The 16933-nt window shown below is 39.7% G+C and overlaps 1 protein-coding gene across 2 annotated transcripts in view; it reads right to left on the bottom strand.

The window, feature by feature from the left end:
• The window catches only part of ADAMTS12 (ADAM metallopeptidase with thrombospondin type 1 motif 12), a 177021-nt gene that overhangs the window by 75340 nt on the left and 84748 nt on the right, over nucleotides 1-16933 (bottom strand). For both annotated transcript variants that reach the window (XM_075739600.1, XM_075739601.1), the window contains 6 exons: nucleotides 11997-12193; nucleotides 9943-10026; nucleotides 8072-8196; nucleotides 5699-5848; nucleotides 3445-3588; nucleotides 2605-2749 (listed from right to left, as the gene is read on the bottom strand). In XM_075739600.1, the coding sequence (XP_075595715.1) occupies nucleotides 2605-2749; nucleotides 3445-3588; nucleotides 5699-5848; nucleotides 8072-8196; nucleotides 9943-10026; nucleotides 11997-12193 (845 nt within the window). The remainder of the gene's footprint in view (nucleotides 1-2604; nucleotides 2750-3444; nucleotides 3589-5698; nucleotides 5849-8071; nucleotides 8197-9942; nucleotides 10027-11996; nucleotides 12194-16933) is intronic.

Raw genomic sequence — 16933 nt, 5'->3', positions numbered from 1 at the left:
GCACTCCTACACTGTGGTTCAGATACCAGAGAAAGGCACAGAAACTGAACACAGCTTTCCACTGCCAGCCACATTTTTATGAGGTGCACTCACAGATTTCAAAGTCAAGAGTTCATGGAAAAATTCTTTAGCTTTGTAAGAATTTTTCCATATTGATGTCGATGTACCAGAGCTTTTTTCCTTAAGAATACTGGAATAACAACAGTACAAGAAAAAGCACTGTGTACTGTGTGCTTTTGAAGGTTAACAGCCAGAAATTCATTACTCTGCCACAGATTCACTGCAAGGCAAGTGATTTTGTGTATGGTACACTTTCTACCCAATCTATGAGATAAGGGTCTGTGCCTTAAAGAAACTTGAGTCCAAAAAACCCCAGTTTCACTGCCGTCAGTGGAAGTTTTGGAAATAAAGAGAGGGCACTAAGATAAGGATTCTGAGCTCCTACAGCCTGTCCTATAGGAAGCCATGGATCTACCTACCACTAGGAAAATTCCTCCCCCTAATCTGTACTTTGCTTTTCCTTATTAGAGGGATAATATTTATGTGCTTAACAAGATGCTTAGAGGACTTACTACCTTTTTTTCCCCTCAGTTAAAGAAAGACAAGGAACAACTGGAGTGAGTCCGGCGGAGGGCTACAAAGATGATGAGGGGACTTGAACATCCCTCGTATGACGAGAGGCTGACAGAGCTGGGGCTGTTTAGTCTGGAGAAGAGAAGACTGAGAGGGGATCTCATCAATGCTTACCTAAAGGGTGGATGTCTCAAGGATCGGGCCAGACTCTTTTCAGTGGTGCCCAGTGACAGGACAAGGTGCAGTGGGCACAAACTGGAACACAGGAAGTTCCATCCGAACATGAGAAAAAACTTCTTCACTCTGAGGATGACAGAGCACTGGGACAGGCTGCCCAGAGAGGTTGTGGAGTCTCCTTCTCTGGAGAGATTCAAAACCCACCTGGATGTGATCCTGTGCAACCTGCTCTAGGTGATCCTGCTTTTGCAGGGGATTTGGACTAGATGATCTCCAGAGGTCCCTTCCAACCCCTACCAATCTGGGATTCTGTGTGATTCTGTGATACCTAACCGGTTCGTGGAAACCACTATATGAATTCTAAACCTCAGTCTTTTCTAAGTGTAACCACTGAACCCTTGGACATCTTCAGTTAAATGCAGATTCTTCTCTCAAAAAGAATCCATGGATCAAATTCAGACAGACATTACAAGTTACAGAACAAATGTAGCCTGGTGAGTGAGCAAGCGTTAAGTAAATAGTGGAAAGGCAAAGAACAATCAAATCTCTTAGACAAAATGACTATACTGATCATTCAACATGCCAGACAGACTACACTATTCACAATTTCTTTTCTTGCCAGTGCAGCTACCTGAAAAACACAGGCCTTACAGTAAAATGCAAAATGAGATGATAACAATTAATTTTCTAACATATGTCTAGCTGTAAAATTGGTTAATCAGGAGATGTCGAATGTAAAGCCCTGCTAAGTTCAAACCAAACGACAGATAGAATGAACCACTCCTGCAAAATTACACTTTAATTTTCTATCTGTACCAAAAGACAAATTACAGTAACTGAGGAAACTGGAACAGTAGGTAATGAAAGCAATCTTTCAATACCTGCTTCGGATTTGGTAGCTGCAGTTCAACGTTGGTAATCATGTTATCTGTTAAGGCTGAGAAGATTAATCAGAAATAATCTCCCTAATAGAAGGGTAGATGAGGATACACATAATTATCCAAATGGAATAAACAGTCAACATTGGCAGTCCCCAATACACAGCTGTGCACAATCCCTTGCCTAAAAAATCACTTCAGCACTGCTGATAGCCATAACGCCACTTCTGCCCCAGTTGTGCTTAACAGGGCGAGCAAGCTGGATGCCGTCTGCAATGTTTGCTGCATACTGCTGCCCAAAACACAGCAAAGCTTAGTGATCGCTTAGCTATAGAGGCACTTGAAACCACTGTTTCTGAACTCGTCTATGTAGAAAAATGCTGCATGGAGCCAAATAGCTCTGAACATGCTAGATGCAGTTAAAATACCATACCACTGCACCTTAGCTAATACAACCTGTTACTCTGCAGTGGCTCCTAGCTCTTGTAGACAGTTGTGCTGCTGTGACTATACTGCTCCCTTGCATCTCTGCACAACACTGTTTAGCTGTGCTGTAAGAAAAACCCCAGGGTACTTTGTAAATTACGCACTTCTACATAAAAATATCATGTTTGATGGCAAAATAAAGATTCTTTAAGGTACATGGACTGAAATGTCCTTTAATTAGTTACACCATCAAGAGCGCGAAAAATCAGGACGTATGGGAAGAGATCACAGCCAGATCCAGTAAAAATCTGGGGCCAGATCCAGTAAAAATCTTGCAAAATACGAGGCAAGCAGTGCAACAACTCACATCCACAATCTGCAGAGTGGAATTAAAACAGTGTTAGGGCATGCCTGCAAGGCACTTGTAGACTATGAGACTCTGAATATGCTGCATTTTAGTTAGCAACTGAGGTTCACTGACTGCACTTGCACACTGTTAAAGCAGCTTAAGTTCTTATTAGGAGAATGAAGAAAAACATACAGCACTTACATCCACATCTTCACAGAAAGTAGCATTGGAACCATACTGAAGCTGGCACTGGTGATGCACATCATAAATCACTCCAGGAGCAATGATTGGGGACTTTAAAACTTGTTTTTGGGGGATATCATCCAGACAGAATCCCCATCCACGGCTAAAAGACAAAAATTGCACATTTAAAAAAAAACAAACCCACAACCACACTATTTTGACACTTTTATACAGACTTTCAAGACCTAATTCTTAATGGTTATTTTTATATGGCCTTTGGAAATGGTACTTCCATATTCCAGCTAATGTATGCTAAAGTGCTGCTAACAAATAGCACTCCATCTAGTTAGGGAGGGTTACAAAGGCAAAATATAGCTTGTCAAAGTGGAAATATTATGACATCATTATGATTTATGGAGTGGCTTCAGAGCACACCTCAGCCTCTGCTTAAAGTTACACCATACTGCTGCTCTTGAAAAGAACATAACGAATTTGAACAAGTCATTGAAGTCAGGCGCACGTCATTGTGGCCAAAGGCAAGATTTATGATGTTCCATTAGCGTCCTTGATGGAAAGGCTTCTTTCTTCCTGATAACTGCAAAAAGCTGCAGGTTGCACCAAACCTGAGCCGCCAGGACAAGACTTGATTTCACTTCCAGAAAGCGAGAATATAATGGAGCTCTTCCCAAATACTGTGAGCAATAACCTTGGGGTATGCCATCCATGGGAATTAACTCAAACACACTACAAAAACCTACATCTAGTAATGTAATATACAGGATTTACTTTAAACTCCACATAAATATCTCATACACAGTTGCACTCATTTCAGGGAAACCTTACAACCCGATCACTCACTCTAGGAAACGTGTGATGTATTCCTTGCTGCACTGCGACCAGGTGAGTGGAGTAGGATCATACTGCAACTGTCGGGACATAATATATGGGCGCTTTCCAACAGGCTCACAGTCATTCTCTTTTCCATCATGCTGGATACCAAAACTGGAGATAAAAAACAACATCTAATAATTCCAGCTGATTGGTTGCACCACAACACCTATCTATCGGTTCCACACTGTGCTCAAAAAGACATTAAAGTTGCTTCTTCCCCTGGTGGGCTGTAGATACCTTTTGCTAAAAAATCCATATAGAAGATCTGACCCAAAGCCTACAGAAAAATCTACGCTCCAACAGGCTTTCAAGCATGTCTTTTATGTACAGCAACATCGTCCAGCATAAAATAAAGAACAGACTGCCAGAGACTATATTCAGGGGTATTTTTATGGGAGTCAAAACACTATTGCACTGTTGGGCTGGGTGTCAGTTTAAACCTCATTTATGTTAAAGCTGCTAAAGCTAACAGCTTCCTAGCTCTTGGATCCCAGTTATGTCAGACTTGTACCACTTTAACTAAGATCAGGCTTTGTTACGCTCTGTCTTACACTGTCTTATAATCATGTCTTATTGCTTATTTCTTTTTAAATCTCTTTTGAGACAGAGATACTGTTTTCAGAATCACCAAACATTCAGTGAATTAGCCTCTGGTCCTTCCTCCCATTTCACTTTCTCAAACTCTGCCTTACAAACAGACTTTCACAGTAGGTCTTCCCAACATGATTCACTCCAGCTCCTCTGACTTATTCAGCAATTTCTTTATTCAACAACTTGTAAAAGTCATAAACATTAAAAACTTTGGCTGGGATTCGGCTGATTAAACATGCATGCCTCCACATCATCTCATTGTGAAGGAGATTATCTGACACAATAAAATATGAAGATGCTGATATATGAAGAAGTTGACACCTAAACATCTGAAGGTGTATAACCCCTTGTATGAAAGAACAGTGAAAACTGACTCAGGTCGTGATTCAGTCATGGATCAGACAAAGTGAGTTCAAACCACTTAAGACTTTGTTTCTGGAAAATGTAATTGTACCACAATTCAAATGTTCCAAAAGCAGAGCACGATTTCATTTTGAATCAACTTCAGTGACGGGTCTGAGGTATAAAAGCAAGTATGTGCCCTTATTGACAGGCTCTTTTCCATGAACAGGGTCTGTTGACACAGAAGGTGGTGAACATCTAAAGGGACAGTATAGGGAAGAGTTGACTTTTGGCATCCATTTAAGGAATGGGTGCATGGCTTTCTTCTCACTTTTTTGCTCACCTGTTCTTACAGACTTTTATTGTCCATACGTGAAATTTTTAATATATGTACTCTAACCTGGCTTAAGGGCAGGATGGTTTCATGTTAACAACAAACCACACAATATGCAATTTTCTTTTTGGAGATGATTCTTACAGGCAAGACCCTGCAACACTCCTGCAAAGGCAAGAACAGCAGTACTCTGCCTCACAGCAGTGACACAGCTCAGTGTCAAAACAGATTAAAAAATCAGAATTTTTTCAAGTGAGTTTAATAAACCAACTACCCGACCAAAATATCCTTAGAAATTAGAAATATTGAGAAATCTAGTTTCAAGCAAAAATACCCAATCATAAAAAAAGTTTAGCTGTGTCCGAAACTAAACATCCAGGAACTTTATTTGACTTGACCTAATTGTATCCACAATAGGAATATTAATACCCAGAAGATACCAGTTGTTAAGAAATGCCCCAAAGTGACTTTATTTGTTCATCAGAAAGGAGAATAAATATTTGATATTTCTGTGAAGTTTGAATGCTTGAATTAAAAATGGTTTCTAGCAAATGTGCAATATTGAAATACCTTGATATAATGAAAGAGGTACATTTCATGTAAATTATTTGGATTGATTTCAAGATCATTGAAAGTAATCACATAGTAATTCAGTATATGCTTGGAAAAATTAGCACGATTAAGTGCTGTTTCTTTGCAGCTTAATTATTTCATCCGGATGAAATCGCACTAGCAGACTCTGTTAGAAGGGGTAGACTAAATAGTTGTAAATATAAACAAAGGACAAAGGCTTAGGAATCTCTTTCTTATTCCTTTGCTTAGAAAAAACAAACACAGTTTTGATTTTAATAATAGACACATTAACTCACTCCTTGTTTTGTTTCTGTCTGGCAATTTGAGTATAAATATACAAATATTAAATTCAGCTAGGTCACCGTTCACTTTCAACTATACCTGTGTCCAAGTTCATGAGCAATAGTGAAAGCCAATGGAAGGCCAGAATCTTCATTGATGTTACAGCTTCTGTGAGGTTGACACATGCCTGACAGATGAGACAAACCTAAGGTTTCACATGGACGATTCATGCCAGCACAAATGTCCTTTCTAGAACCACAAAAAAGACGTATCATTAAAAGAGCTTAAGAACAACTGCAGACTGTCACTTACATTGGGTGGTAAGTGTCCATCTCATAATGTATCAGTGCTAATTTGCATTTTAAGCAAAGCATAGTGCTAACATTTCTACAAACATATATGCAACAACAACATGCACTTGTTCTGCTACTATCATATTATACTGCTATAATTTGTAGTCAATATTTACGTTGCTGTTGTGCCTAAAAACATATGTTTATTCTCAACCTGCATAAGAAAAAGTTTTAAAACCTTGTGCTGGTTTTGGTTGAGGCAGAGTTAATTTTCTTCATAGAGGCTGGTATGGGGCTGTGTTTTGGATTTATGCTGAAAACAGTGTTGATAACACAGGGATGTTTTTGTCACTGCTGAGCAGTGCTTACACAGAACCAAGGCCTTTTCTGCTCCTCACACCACCCCACCAGCGAGTGGGCTGGGGGTGCACAGGGAGTTGGAGGGGACACAGCTGGGACAGCTGGCCCCAGCTGACCAAAGGGATATTCCATACCATATGGCGTCACGCTCGGCGTATAAAGCTGGGGGAAGAAGAAGGAAGCAGGGGGACATTCAGAGTGATGGTGTTTGTCTTCCCAAGTCACCGTTAGGCATGATGGAACCCTGCTTTCCTGGAGATGGCTGAACACCTGCCTGCCTGCGGGAAGTGGGGAATGAATCCCTTGTCTTGCTTTGCTTGTGTGTGTCACTTTTGCTTTACTTATTAATCTGTCTTTATTTCAACCCACAAGTTTTCTCACTTTCACTCTCCCGATTCTCTCCCCCATCCCAACCAGGGGGGGAGTGAGCAAGTGGCTGTGTGGTGCTTAGCTGCTGGCTGGGGCAAAACCATGACAAAACTCCACCTCTGGCAGCATTTTGGTTATAGCACATCTTAAGTTTTCTAGTACATACCTGATGGCGATCCCAAAGTCTATAACCTCTCAAGGGGGGAATAAGACTGATCCCCTGTGAGGGTCAGGGAGGTTTTCCTTCTCCTAGTTCAGTCAGCAGGCTGAGGGCAGCACAGCTGAATCCCAGTCTCTTTGGCCGAGGAACATCCCAGAGTGAGACTCTTCTCTTATGGTAAGTGACAGATTAACTAAGAAGAACAGGGATTTACATCCTATATAGCAGCACTATTGGGTATGATGCATCTGCAGTCGTTGAAGGGCTGCAGAGTGTGGATCCAATGATGTTGACCCAACCATACCTCAACTTCATTCAACTGAACTGTTTGAAGCCTCTTTATTTGGAAAGGCAAACCATGCATTATTGTGAGACTTCTTTTTCTCATTCTTACTTTAAGATTTGTTGACTCTCTTGTTTACTGTACCAGTCGAGGGGGTTTTCCTGTTCGGGGTTTGTTGGTTTTTTTCCCCAACAGAATCTAACTTAGGACTTTTTTTTTTTTTTTTTTCACAAATCTTTTCTCTCAGTTGTTTGCAGACTGGATCCATTCTTATGGTCCTTTAGAAGTTCTGCTTCATGCCCTACCACAAACTTCCTGTGTCACCTCAGTCATCACCTTTAAGTTTTATGTGCTTCCCTTGCTCACACATAAGAAATGTTTCGTGCCTTTTTAAATATGTAGATAACATTTAAAAATCATACTTTAAAACTTCAAAATAAATGGCACTGTGCTCCCAAAATCCTCTTCCATTCTGAAATGCACCTCTATTTTATTTTAGGATTTGTCATTACAGACTTGTTCATCTGCATGCTATGTTGTTTTAGTATATTCTCTCAAAGAATAGAGCAGTGATTTAGCACAAAACAAGATAGGATCAAGCGGGGAAAAAGACCTGAGCTCTGCACATGGCTAACCTCTCGGGACATACAGACCTCAGTTTCCTAAGACGCATCTTTAATAAAGCACCCACATGCATATGTAAAGTGCTATATGTACTTTGAAAACAAATGAAAAACAATCCCTTTAAAAGGTACAGCAAGTCTATCTTCAATCACTTTTTTATAATATAGCGCATATTCTCTGCCTGTACAGGTGTCAGGCATGCTCACACTAGGTTATTTTTGCATTAACACTGTGTTTCAGAAACAGCATGTCTTCATCAGACCACTTCACTGGGTTCTATGCAGCATGAAGTAAATGACGACATGACCCTATAAAAAAAATATCATCACCAAAAAACAGCAGCCAAACAACAGTCAGTCACAGCTGCTGAACTGCTATCATACCGGGTTAGAAGCACGGCCACGTCGTGATGTGTTGGGTTGACGTCACTCTTGGGATTGACACTCTTCTGCCATTTGCAGAAGCTGGCTAGTGTCTTATCAGCATGATGAACTATCTTCAAACCTTGCTAATAGGAAATGAAGGAAAATATTACTGTAAAGAACACGCTGCACTGCAACAGCATGTCAGTGATGTTAGCTGTGAAGCTGGGTAATCTTTGAAATGCAATTCATTATGTGTTTGCTTAAAGTTAGAGCCATCATTAGGAGCAGTGACATCTATTTATCTAACATTTGAATATGCAGTTTAAAATTTGACATTGTTGTAATTGGTGCAGCTAGGAAAAACTAAATGTAGAAATGTACATATTTTTTTGTAAGTGAGCTTCATAAAATCCAACACTGAGATGAAACCTTCAAACAAACATTTTATATTCTCCTGAAAGCAAGTTTTCCTCTACAGAGAAGGTAAAGATTAATTAGTATGAGACTTCATGCTCAAGTTTGTCGCTCAATGATATGTGAACAATCACATGCTTAAGGAATAATCATGCTTCAAAGGATGTATTTCTTTCACAATATTTTTCTATTCCAATAAGAGACAATGCAGTCATACATATTTCTTCCTCATTATTATATAGTATACAGTCAAGTTACTGAAATTTCTTCTGAAATACAAAGTACGCAAAATAAATTAATTCAAAAACATATTTCTGGTCTTGGGCATTCACTGTATCTTGCCTCAGTTTATCTAACTATAAACTTTTTTACAAAGTATCTAAATAACACTGTTACCATATAATAATTTTTGAGTAACTTAAAACCATGTTTTAAAAGATGTAGATATCTATCTTCCAACATGGGTATTCTTAACTGAATAGGAATCCATGGGTTTTTTTCAAAACAGTCACAGAAATTTAGCAAGTAATCTTAATTGGAGGTCACCATGGACTTCAGGTCCTAATTGTCCTGTTAAGATGGGAACTACAGTTTTTGCCTTGCATATTCTCACACTGAGGACTATTAAAAAAGACATTATCCTAATAATTATTTCAGAAGACATAGCCTGGCCCTATGGCTTGGTTCTCTGCCTTCAAACACACTGGGAGCATCTGGCTTGTGGTCATGAACTATAAGCCAATGAGAAAATCTCCTTAATGTGTTCCTGCAGCCAGAGTAGGCTATGTCATGCAGAGTGTTTCAAAAATATAAAAAATGATAAAATGATAAAACTGCATGATAAATGATAAAATGATAAAATGATAAAACTATAAAATGATGACAAAAACTATAAAACTATAAAATGATGACAATCAGCATGTATTTAAGCATGTAGCAACATATTTGTGAATGAGAGACCTCGGAATCTAGCAATATATAGCTAGCTCACAGCAATTAGCATCTACTTAGTCCTTATTTTGAAAGAGATTTAAAAAGAAAAATGTATGTTGGAGCTGCACAATACCAGATTTACTTCTTCAGTGACCTGCAAATATCCTAGCATTACACTTTATAATAAACTTCAGGTTATGCTAGATTAGATTCTGAGCGATGACACATACATTAAATTCTGTTTCTCATCTGGTCTTCCTTGACATCCCATGTTCTTTTGACAGTGGGTAGATTCCATTTCCCATTCCTAATTCAACTATTTTAATTAGATTTTCCTTGTGCAGAAATACCTGAAATCATGAGCTAAATACTTTGCTATTGAGGGCAACATTCGTTCTAATACCAGACATACCAAAGATTAATAGAAGAGTAAAACGAACACATTAATTTAAGCAAATAAACCCTCCTCCCGACAATTATGGCTCAATGCATTGAACTCCCAAGTTTCCTAAGTGACATTTTCAGGAAAATAAAAACCTTACCTCTTCCTCCTCAAAGAGGATGAGCCGGACCAGCACAATGTGAATTGCATTGCCAATGCTTGGATCATGGAACAACCCTGTGACCTGTGCCAGAGCCAGGAGGTATGAGATTAACTGATTCCTCTATAGCAGAACAGGACTTTAGAGAGAAAATGTGACATTTATTTCAAGCACACTGTCCATCTTGGGGTCTGGGCAAGGGTGTTGTTTTGGGGGTTAAATCTTCAATGCACTTCACTCAAAGTTTACTGAAATACAACAGATGTTAGAACTTTTGCAAAGGGCAGCTCTGCCAAATGAGTGATGATACAGGATTTGGCAAAAGTTACTAAGATAAAGAGCAAAAGCACGCACAGGGTTATTTCATGTGCATTTCCCTTACAGAGCAATGCACCAGTTTTGGGCCTGCCTCCTTCACTGTCAGCTCAACCACTTCAGAATTCTTGAAAAACATTAGCAGAAAAGAACGTAACATCTAGAGTCACACAACGCTGATGGAGAGGTCCACTCAGGGTGCCAAAGAAATGGCATCTCAAATCATCCTGTTCTGATTTGACAGGAATCAACTTCTGCCACAACAAAGCAAAAAGAAGTCAATGCTAGGCAAACAGAAATCAGTTAAATAATGGATACACTTGTGTTTTCAAGGCACAGAAGAGGATGCTAAGAACAAAATGAATTTAATGATTTTTTTAAAAAAAATCCACATAAAAAAAGCAAGAACTGAATTCAGCAAAAATTTGACCCAACTAAAATGTGATAAACACCATCACAATGTTGAATTAGGCAGGGCAGGAGAAAAGGGACAGAAGATAGTCATAACCTATCTATATGTGAGCTATGCTATATCATATATATATATATATGCTGTGTTGCAAGAAATATGAATGGGTAAACTGGATTGCATTTGGGTCAAAAATGTTTAGGAGAAGACTGGTAAAGGAGAAATTACTGAAATAAAGTGGAAATTGTGGTTCTGAATACAAAGGTTTGATTTGAATATGGGTTTTTTTCAAGGTCTTACACTGCAAACTGAATCACTATAGGTAACAGACTGCAGAGAAAATGTTAAGACTTGTTTGTTCCTGAATCTAATCATGGCAGGGTTTTATTCCACATTTTCCCTGTGTGGACAACACCTCACGTGCTCAAATCAGCTTTGTGTCTGTTTACTCAAGCTCGCTGCCTCAGTAGCTAGTCAGACCGTTCAGGGCACAGTTGGGAACATACTGTATAAACATAAGGGACAGATCGGTTACCATGGCTAGAATTACACTATGATTAATTTCTCATATATTACACGCATACCATGATAAGGACATAGAAGACATCCTCAATAGACTCACCAAGGTCAATATCTGCTACGATACAGACAATAACAGAAGACATAGGCAGACTTATGAAACGCTATTGCTTTTCCCAGGTCAACTTATACTTTGAAATTTGGCACACAGGAAAACATCACAAGTTAAAACTTTTTTTTTTTTTTTTTTTTAAAGATGGACTTTGTATTAGAGGCAGGATACTTATCTGGATAACCAGTTGTATTGCTTTTAATTGGGACAGAGTTAACTTTCTTCATAGTAGCTCATATGGTGCTGTTTAGATTTGTGACCAAAACAGTAACACACTGGCATTTTAGCTCTTGATAAGTTAGTACAATTTCCAGCGGGCTCCTGTGTGCCTTTCTCATCTACAGATATAAGAAAGAATCCATATGCTTAAAACTGTAGGATTTCTCTCTGTCGCTGTAGCTACTAACCTGAAATCACTAACGAGCAACAAGAGAGACAGGGAATGTCAGTGGAAAGAAAATTAATGCTAGTATTTATAGCTATGTGACTGCTCTCACTTAAAATCCAGATAAAAATTATACCTATGCAAATTATAAAGAAAAAATGCTTTAAAATACAGAGATTTAATGAATATATATGAATGATATTCTATTTCTTTTAATGAACAACATTACAGACTTGCTTCAAAGTGATCAGTAACATAATAAAGTTACTGTTGGCTTTGTTCATCTATCTAAAAAAAGGAAATACTGTACATACCATATTCATTATAGTGAGGATATATGATTCCACATGGTCACTTCCATGATATTCAACCATCTTACTGTCTGCAACCACAAGTGTCTCCACCCATCGCTCTTTGCTGACAGAACGCCGATAAACCTTTCTGACAGCCATATGATTTTGTTCCCATCTCTCCCTCCGAAGCTGCTGCTGTTTGAAAAAGCTGAGGGTATCTGGAAGAGTAAGAAGCAACGCTTGACTTCAAAATGTTTTTAAGCTTGATTTGAAGTATAAGGCTGTAATACTTGCAGATGGAACGGTAGCATTGCAGAATCACAGGATGATATAGGTTGGAAGGGACTTCTGGCTGCTATCCACCTGACCCCCAACAGGACCAACTCCAAAGCAACACCAGCCTGCTGAGGGCCCTGTCCAGAAAAGTTCTGAATACCCCCCTGAATGGATTAAACATGCATCCAAAAGTTGCCCCTACTCAAACACCAGGAATTAAGGTACGAGACAGAAACAAGCTAAAAAAACTGAATTGGGGATGTCATTTTCAAGAAATTTCTCTTCTGTGGTTTGGCTCTAAACTCTCTAATGACACCAGTTCATAGTTTAAGATAAGCGATATGCCTTCTCCACAGGCAGCTCTTATTCTCAGCAGGATGGCACGTTAAGCCCAGTGCTGTGGCACATTCATGAATGGTTTGTTCTGTGCATGGAAAATACTCCCGAAGAGAGGGGACACTTCACCAGCAGGTGTCATCTAAATACCAGTCAGGCAGACGGCCGTGGGCTTCTCAGCTGCTGTCATGTCTGACAGGCGAGAGATTTATTGTTTGCACTATAATTTTGGGATCTGTGCATCTAAAGCCTTTCAGGAAGAAGTCTTTGCTCTGTAGAGTTGCAAACAAACAACCTTGCACTGCATTCTGTGGGGCTAATTACTCTCCACTTTCTAGCTTTGAACACCAGCTCACTGTGTTACCAGGGAAATACCAGGAATGTAAATACCCCTCGGCCTGAAAAAGAAGTGGAGATGCCAATTTGACAGCAACTGGTCAATTTTTCTAACCTAGAAGCCAGAGAAACTCTTCTACAGTGCTGGGATTCCCCGAGTCTTAGGAAGGATCAGGAGCACTTGTTGCTATTACAGATACTGCAATAGTCCTTTGACATCTCATTCACAGAAGAGGATGTCCTTATTCTAGATGGGGCAAATTCACAAGCCAGAAAGACAGCTCCTGCCTCAAAATGCTTACAGTCTGTCCAACATAAGCCCCCCTACTGTGTGGCAGGGGACAGTTACCTGGCATTATCTCCATCTCCTAGCACTACTAAATGTTGAGGGATGGTTACCCAGACCACTTTTCCCTTGAAGAGTGGATGACCTGGCAGCTAGGTCCCAAATCTTGTGTTCACTCTGGCAGAAGATCTGTTGTGCCTTTGTCATGAGCACGCTGTTTGCCCTTTAGAAGAGGTAAGTTCAGCCAGAATGTACCACGATGTCTTACGTGTCTACAAAATGTGGCACCACTGGACTGTTAATGATGTGTATAATACATCTCCCAGCATAAAAGGTGATTGATATTTTGGTTTATTGTATATGTGCAAAAGAAGATGCAAAGGTTTTTAGAAATCAGTTCTCTGAGGTCAGTCTGAAAGATGCTTTAAGAAATGCCAGTACTGATAAAACATTACGTATAAAATTGAAATATGCCACATTAATAATCAAAACCACAGCACCCACAATACACATTTAGAACAGAGCTGTAATGCACAAGTGTGCAGTACACAGCAGCTCCATTAATGCACACACACTCCGACCAGTTAGCACTGTGTTGCGGTACCAGTTCAGGATGTTAGCTGGCACCAGGCACATACCACCAGGAAGCACACAAACCTACAAACCTAGCCCAGCCATGTTCATTCTGCTAGATGGAAACTTTCACCTCCCTGGACCACCTTTTAAAGCATACTGTGTAGGACGCTGAATTAATGTACTATCCAGAATATCATGTACTCTATATTGCAGATTTAGACTATAATAAATAAATACATAAAAATAGTTGTAAGTAGATTTCTTTTTGTATTAATTGGCATTTGCATTGTAAAAGATGCTGAAAATACTACTTGAGGAGGACAAAGAACCATAAGATATTTTACCTGGTTGGCAAGGTAAATAGAATAAAAAAAAATTGAATATAAGAAGTTTGAATAAATGTAAATGAATTCAAATAAACATGTACACTTCTAATTTTTACTATCCATACACTATCACAATAAAAAGCCGAAGAATATCAATTTCCTCTGTGATTACCAACCCAGTCACTTGTCAGTGTCATCCTATGCACCCACACAAATAGGCTCTGTCTTGTAGATATGTCAACTAGTAAAAAATATTAGTCATTACAGAAAGTTGGCTTCCCACCAAACCAGGGGACTTCAAGAAAGGCATACATTTTTGTATCTTAATCTTGCAGAATGAGCAGCATGGAAAAATGGAACAATAATTTGTGAGTAAAGATAAAGAAAAGAAAGCGGGTGGTTTCTTTGGTTTTGTTTGTTTTGGGGGCGTTGTGTTTTACAAGAAAGGAAATGGACTATCATTGCTATAACCTCTGCCCCAACCCTAGTAAGCCAGGCTGCAGCATCACTCCAGCTGACTCGCTCAACTTCTGTTCAGTTACTGCAATAGTGACCTCTATCAAGGGTTATTTATAAGCTGCATTCATTAGTCTCCTTGTATATTTGGATGGTTTTCAGCATTCTTTTTTCTATGAAGCACAGTTCTCAGCATCTACATTTTTATGGGTTTTGTGCTGAGAAAAACCTTCCCCACAGCTATCTGAACAAAAAATTCTGCTCAGACAGCTGGTTAAGTGATTTGTTTATGGCCAAATAAAACATCATGCCAGCTATCAGGCTTTGTATTCACATCTAGCAAGAGTTTTGTTCATTGTGTGGACAGGTGATAGCTCTCAAGGTAAAAATGTTTAAAGCCATCCAGACTGCAACAGCTAACAACCCACAGGGAAAAGTCTGGAGTCCTGGTTAAGCATGAGGCTATGCATCACAGGAAAATCTCAGAAGAGATCTGAGTTGTGAAAGTTGATGCCAGGTAGCAAGAGGATGCTGCAGGCAACACTCTCTCATCAGTTACTGATCCCTCCAAGGCAGGGATCTAAGCTGCAGCTAGGGTGGCCGCCATCTGAGGACTGGGCCCTGTCTCCTGGCAGCTGTTTTAGTTAGATGAAGCAGAGAACCACTTCGAGCTACACTAACACACAGGCACCTATAAAGCACAGTTCTGCTTCTGCTTTTAAGTCTCTCCAAATGATGATTGCTCTGTTAAACTTTTCATTCTGAAGTAAAATAATTGCACACTGCTTTTGCCTTAAATCAGCAAAGTGTTGCAAGTGATTTCAGATTTCCTGAGAAATCCAAGGTGCTTTGTTGTGCAGGAATGGAAAACTTGACCAGTAACCCACCAGTTCAGGAACAGCCAAGAAGTGATGGATAGTTTGAGATCTACTAACACAGTGCTGTCTGAGAAGCGCCTGCCTTCCCACACTCCTCCATGGAATCACAGAATCATAGAATGGTTTGGGTTGGAAGGGACCTCAAAGATCATCTAGTTCCAACCCCCTGCCATGGGCAGGGACACCCTCCACTAGACCACATTGCCCAAAGCCCCATCCAACCTGGCCTTGAACACTTCCAGGGATGGGGCCTCCACAGCTCCTCTGGGCAACCTGTGCCAGTGCCTCACCACCCTCACAGGGAAGAATTTCTTTCTAACATCTAATTTAAATCGACCTTCCTTCAGCTTAAACCCATTGCCCCTTGTCCTGTCACTTCATGCCCTTGTAAACAGTCTCTCTCTCCAGCTTTCCTGTAGGCCCCTTTAGGTACTGGAAGGCCACAATAAGGTCTCCCCAGAGCCTTCTCTTCTCCAGGCTGAACAACCCCAACTCTCTCAGCCTGTCCTCATAGGAGAGGTACTCAAGCCCTCTGATCATCTCTGCCTTTAGTTTAACAAAAATACTACAGTTTTGAGGTGAGTTCTTCAAAAGGTCAATAAACGCTGTTGAAACAGAGTCACTGTACAAGGGGAGATGAATACACATATGAAATCATCATTAATAACACTAACCTAGCACTAAAAACTATATACAATTCAACCATAGACTAAATAAAAGGAAAGTCTGAGGAGTGACTCACCTAATAAGAATTAAAAGGATAGTAAGGCAGAATAAATCAACACAGTTTTCTGGGAAGTGATTATTATCCCATCAGCTTTGGGCTTGATCTAATAAAGGACCTGAGATTTCCCAGGACAATGCTCTGGCCGCCACACTTCTGGATACAAAGGTGGCACCTTCTCCTCTTTCACTCATGGAGGAGGAAAGCAACTCTAATAGCTGATTTACTGCAAGAACTTATTAATTATTCACAAAATTCAAATACAGTAGGTGAACGCCTTCCCCTATTCTTACTATGTTTGCTGAAATAAGTAAGGCAGCTATCTAAAAAAGCTCAGTGAAACCAAATACACCAGACATTGTGTACACATAGTATCTTCTTATACATACAATTGTAGTTACAAATATCTGTAACAAAACTAAGCCTGGATGTGGGCAATGCAAGAGTAAGGGTTCACACGCTACATGGAAAAAGTGATGTAAAACAAGCAAGAAAGGATGTGAATTTAAAACAGAACAGGTAACCAAACCAGCTCTTTTGATAAACATTTCTGACACAGGCTAAGCTAAATCGTGCAAATGCTTTCTAAGTGTGAAGCAGTGTTCACACAGGAAACTATTACAGCTATTTAATCACGTACTTCCCCATGTTGACTACCCCCAAGTCCCAACAGAAACAAGCACAGGGAAAGAAAGCTTACAACTTTGCAGTCTTTGTTTAACTTTAACATTCCTGCTGTCAAAACCATGAAGTATCAAATAGTG

This window comes from Balearica regulorum, chromosome Z, assembly GCF_011004875.1.
Source record: "Balearica regulorum gibbericeps isolate bBalReg1 chromosome Z, bBalReg1.pri, whole genome shotgun sequence".
NCBI classification, from domain to species: domain Eukaryota; kingdom Metazoa; phylum Chordata; class Aves; order Gruiformes; family Gruidae; genus Balearica; species Balearica regulorum.
This window is presented reverse-complemented; position numbering and strand designations above follow the sequence as displayed.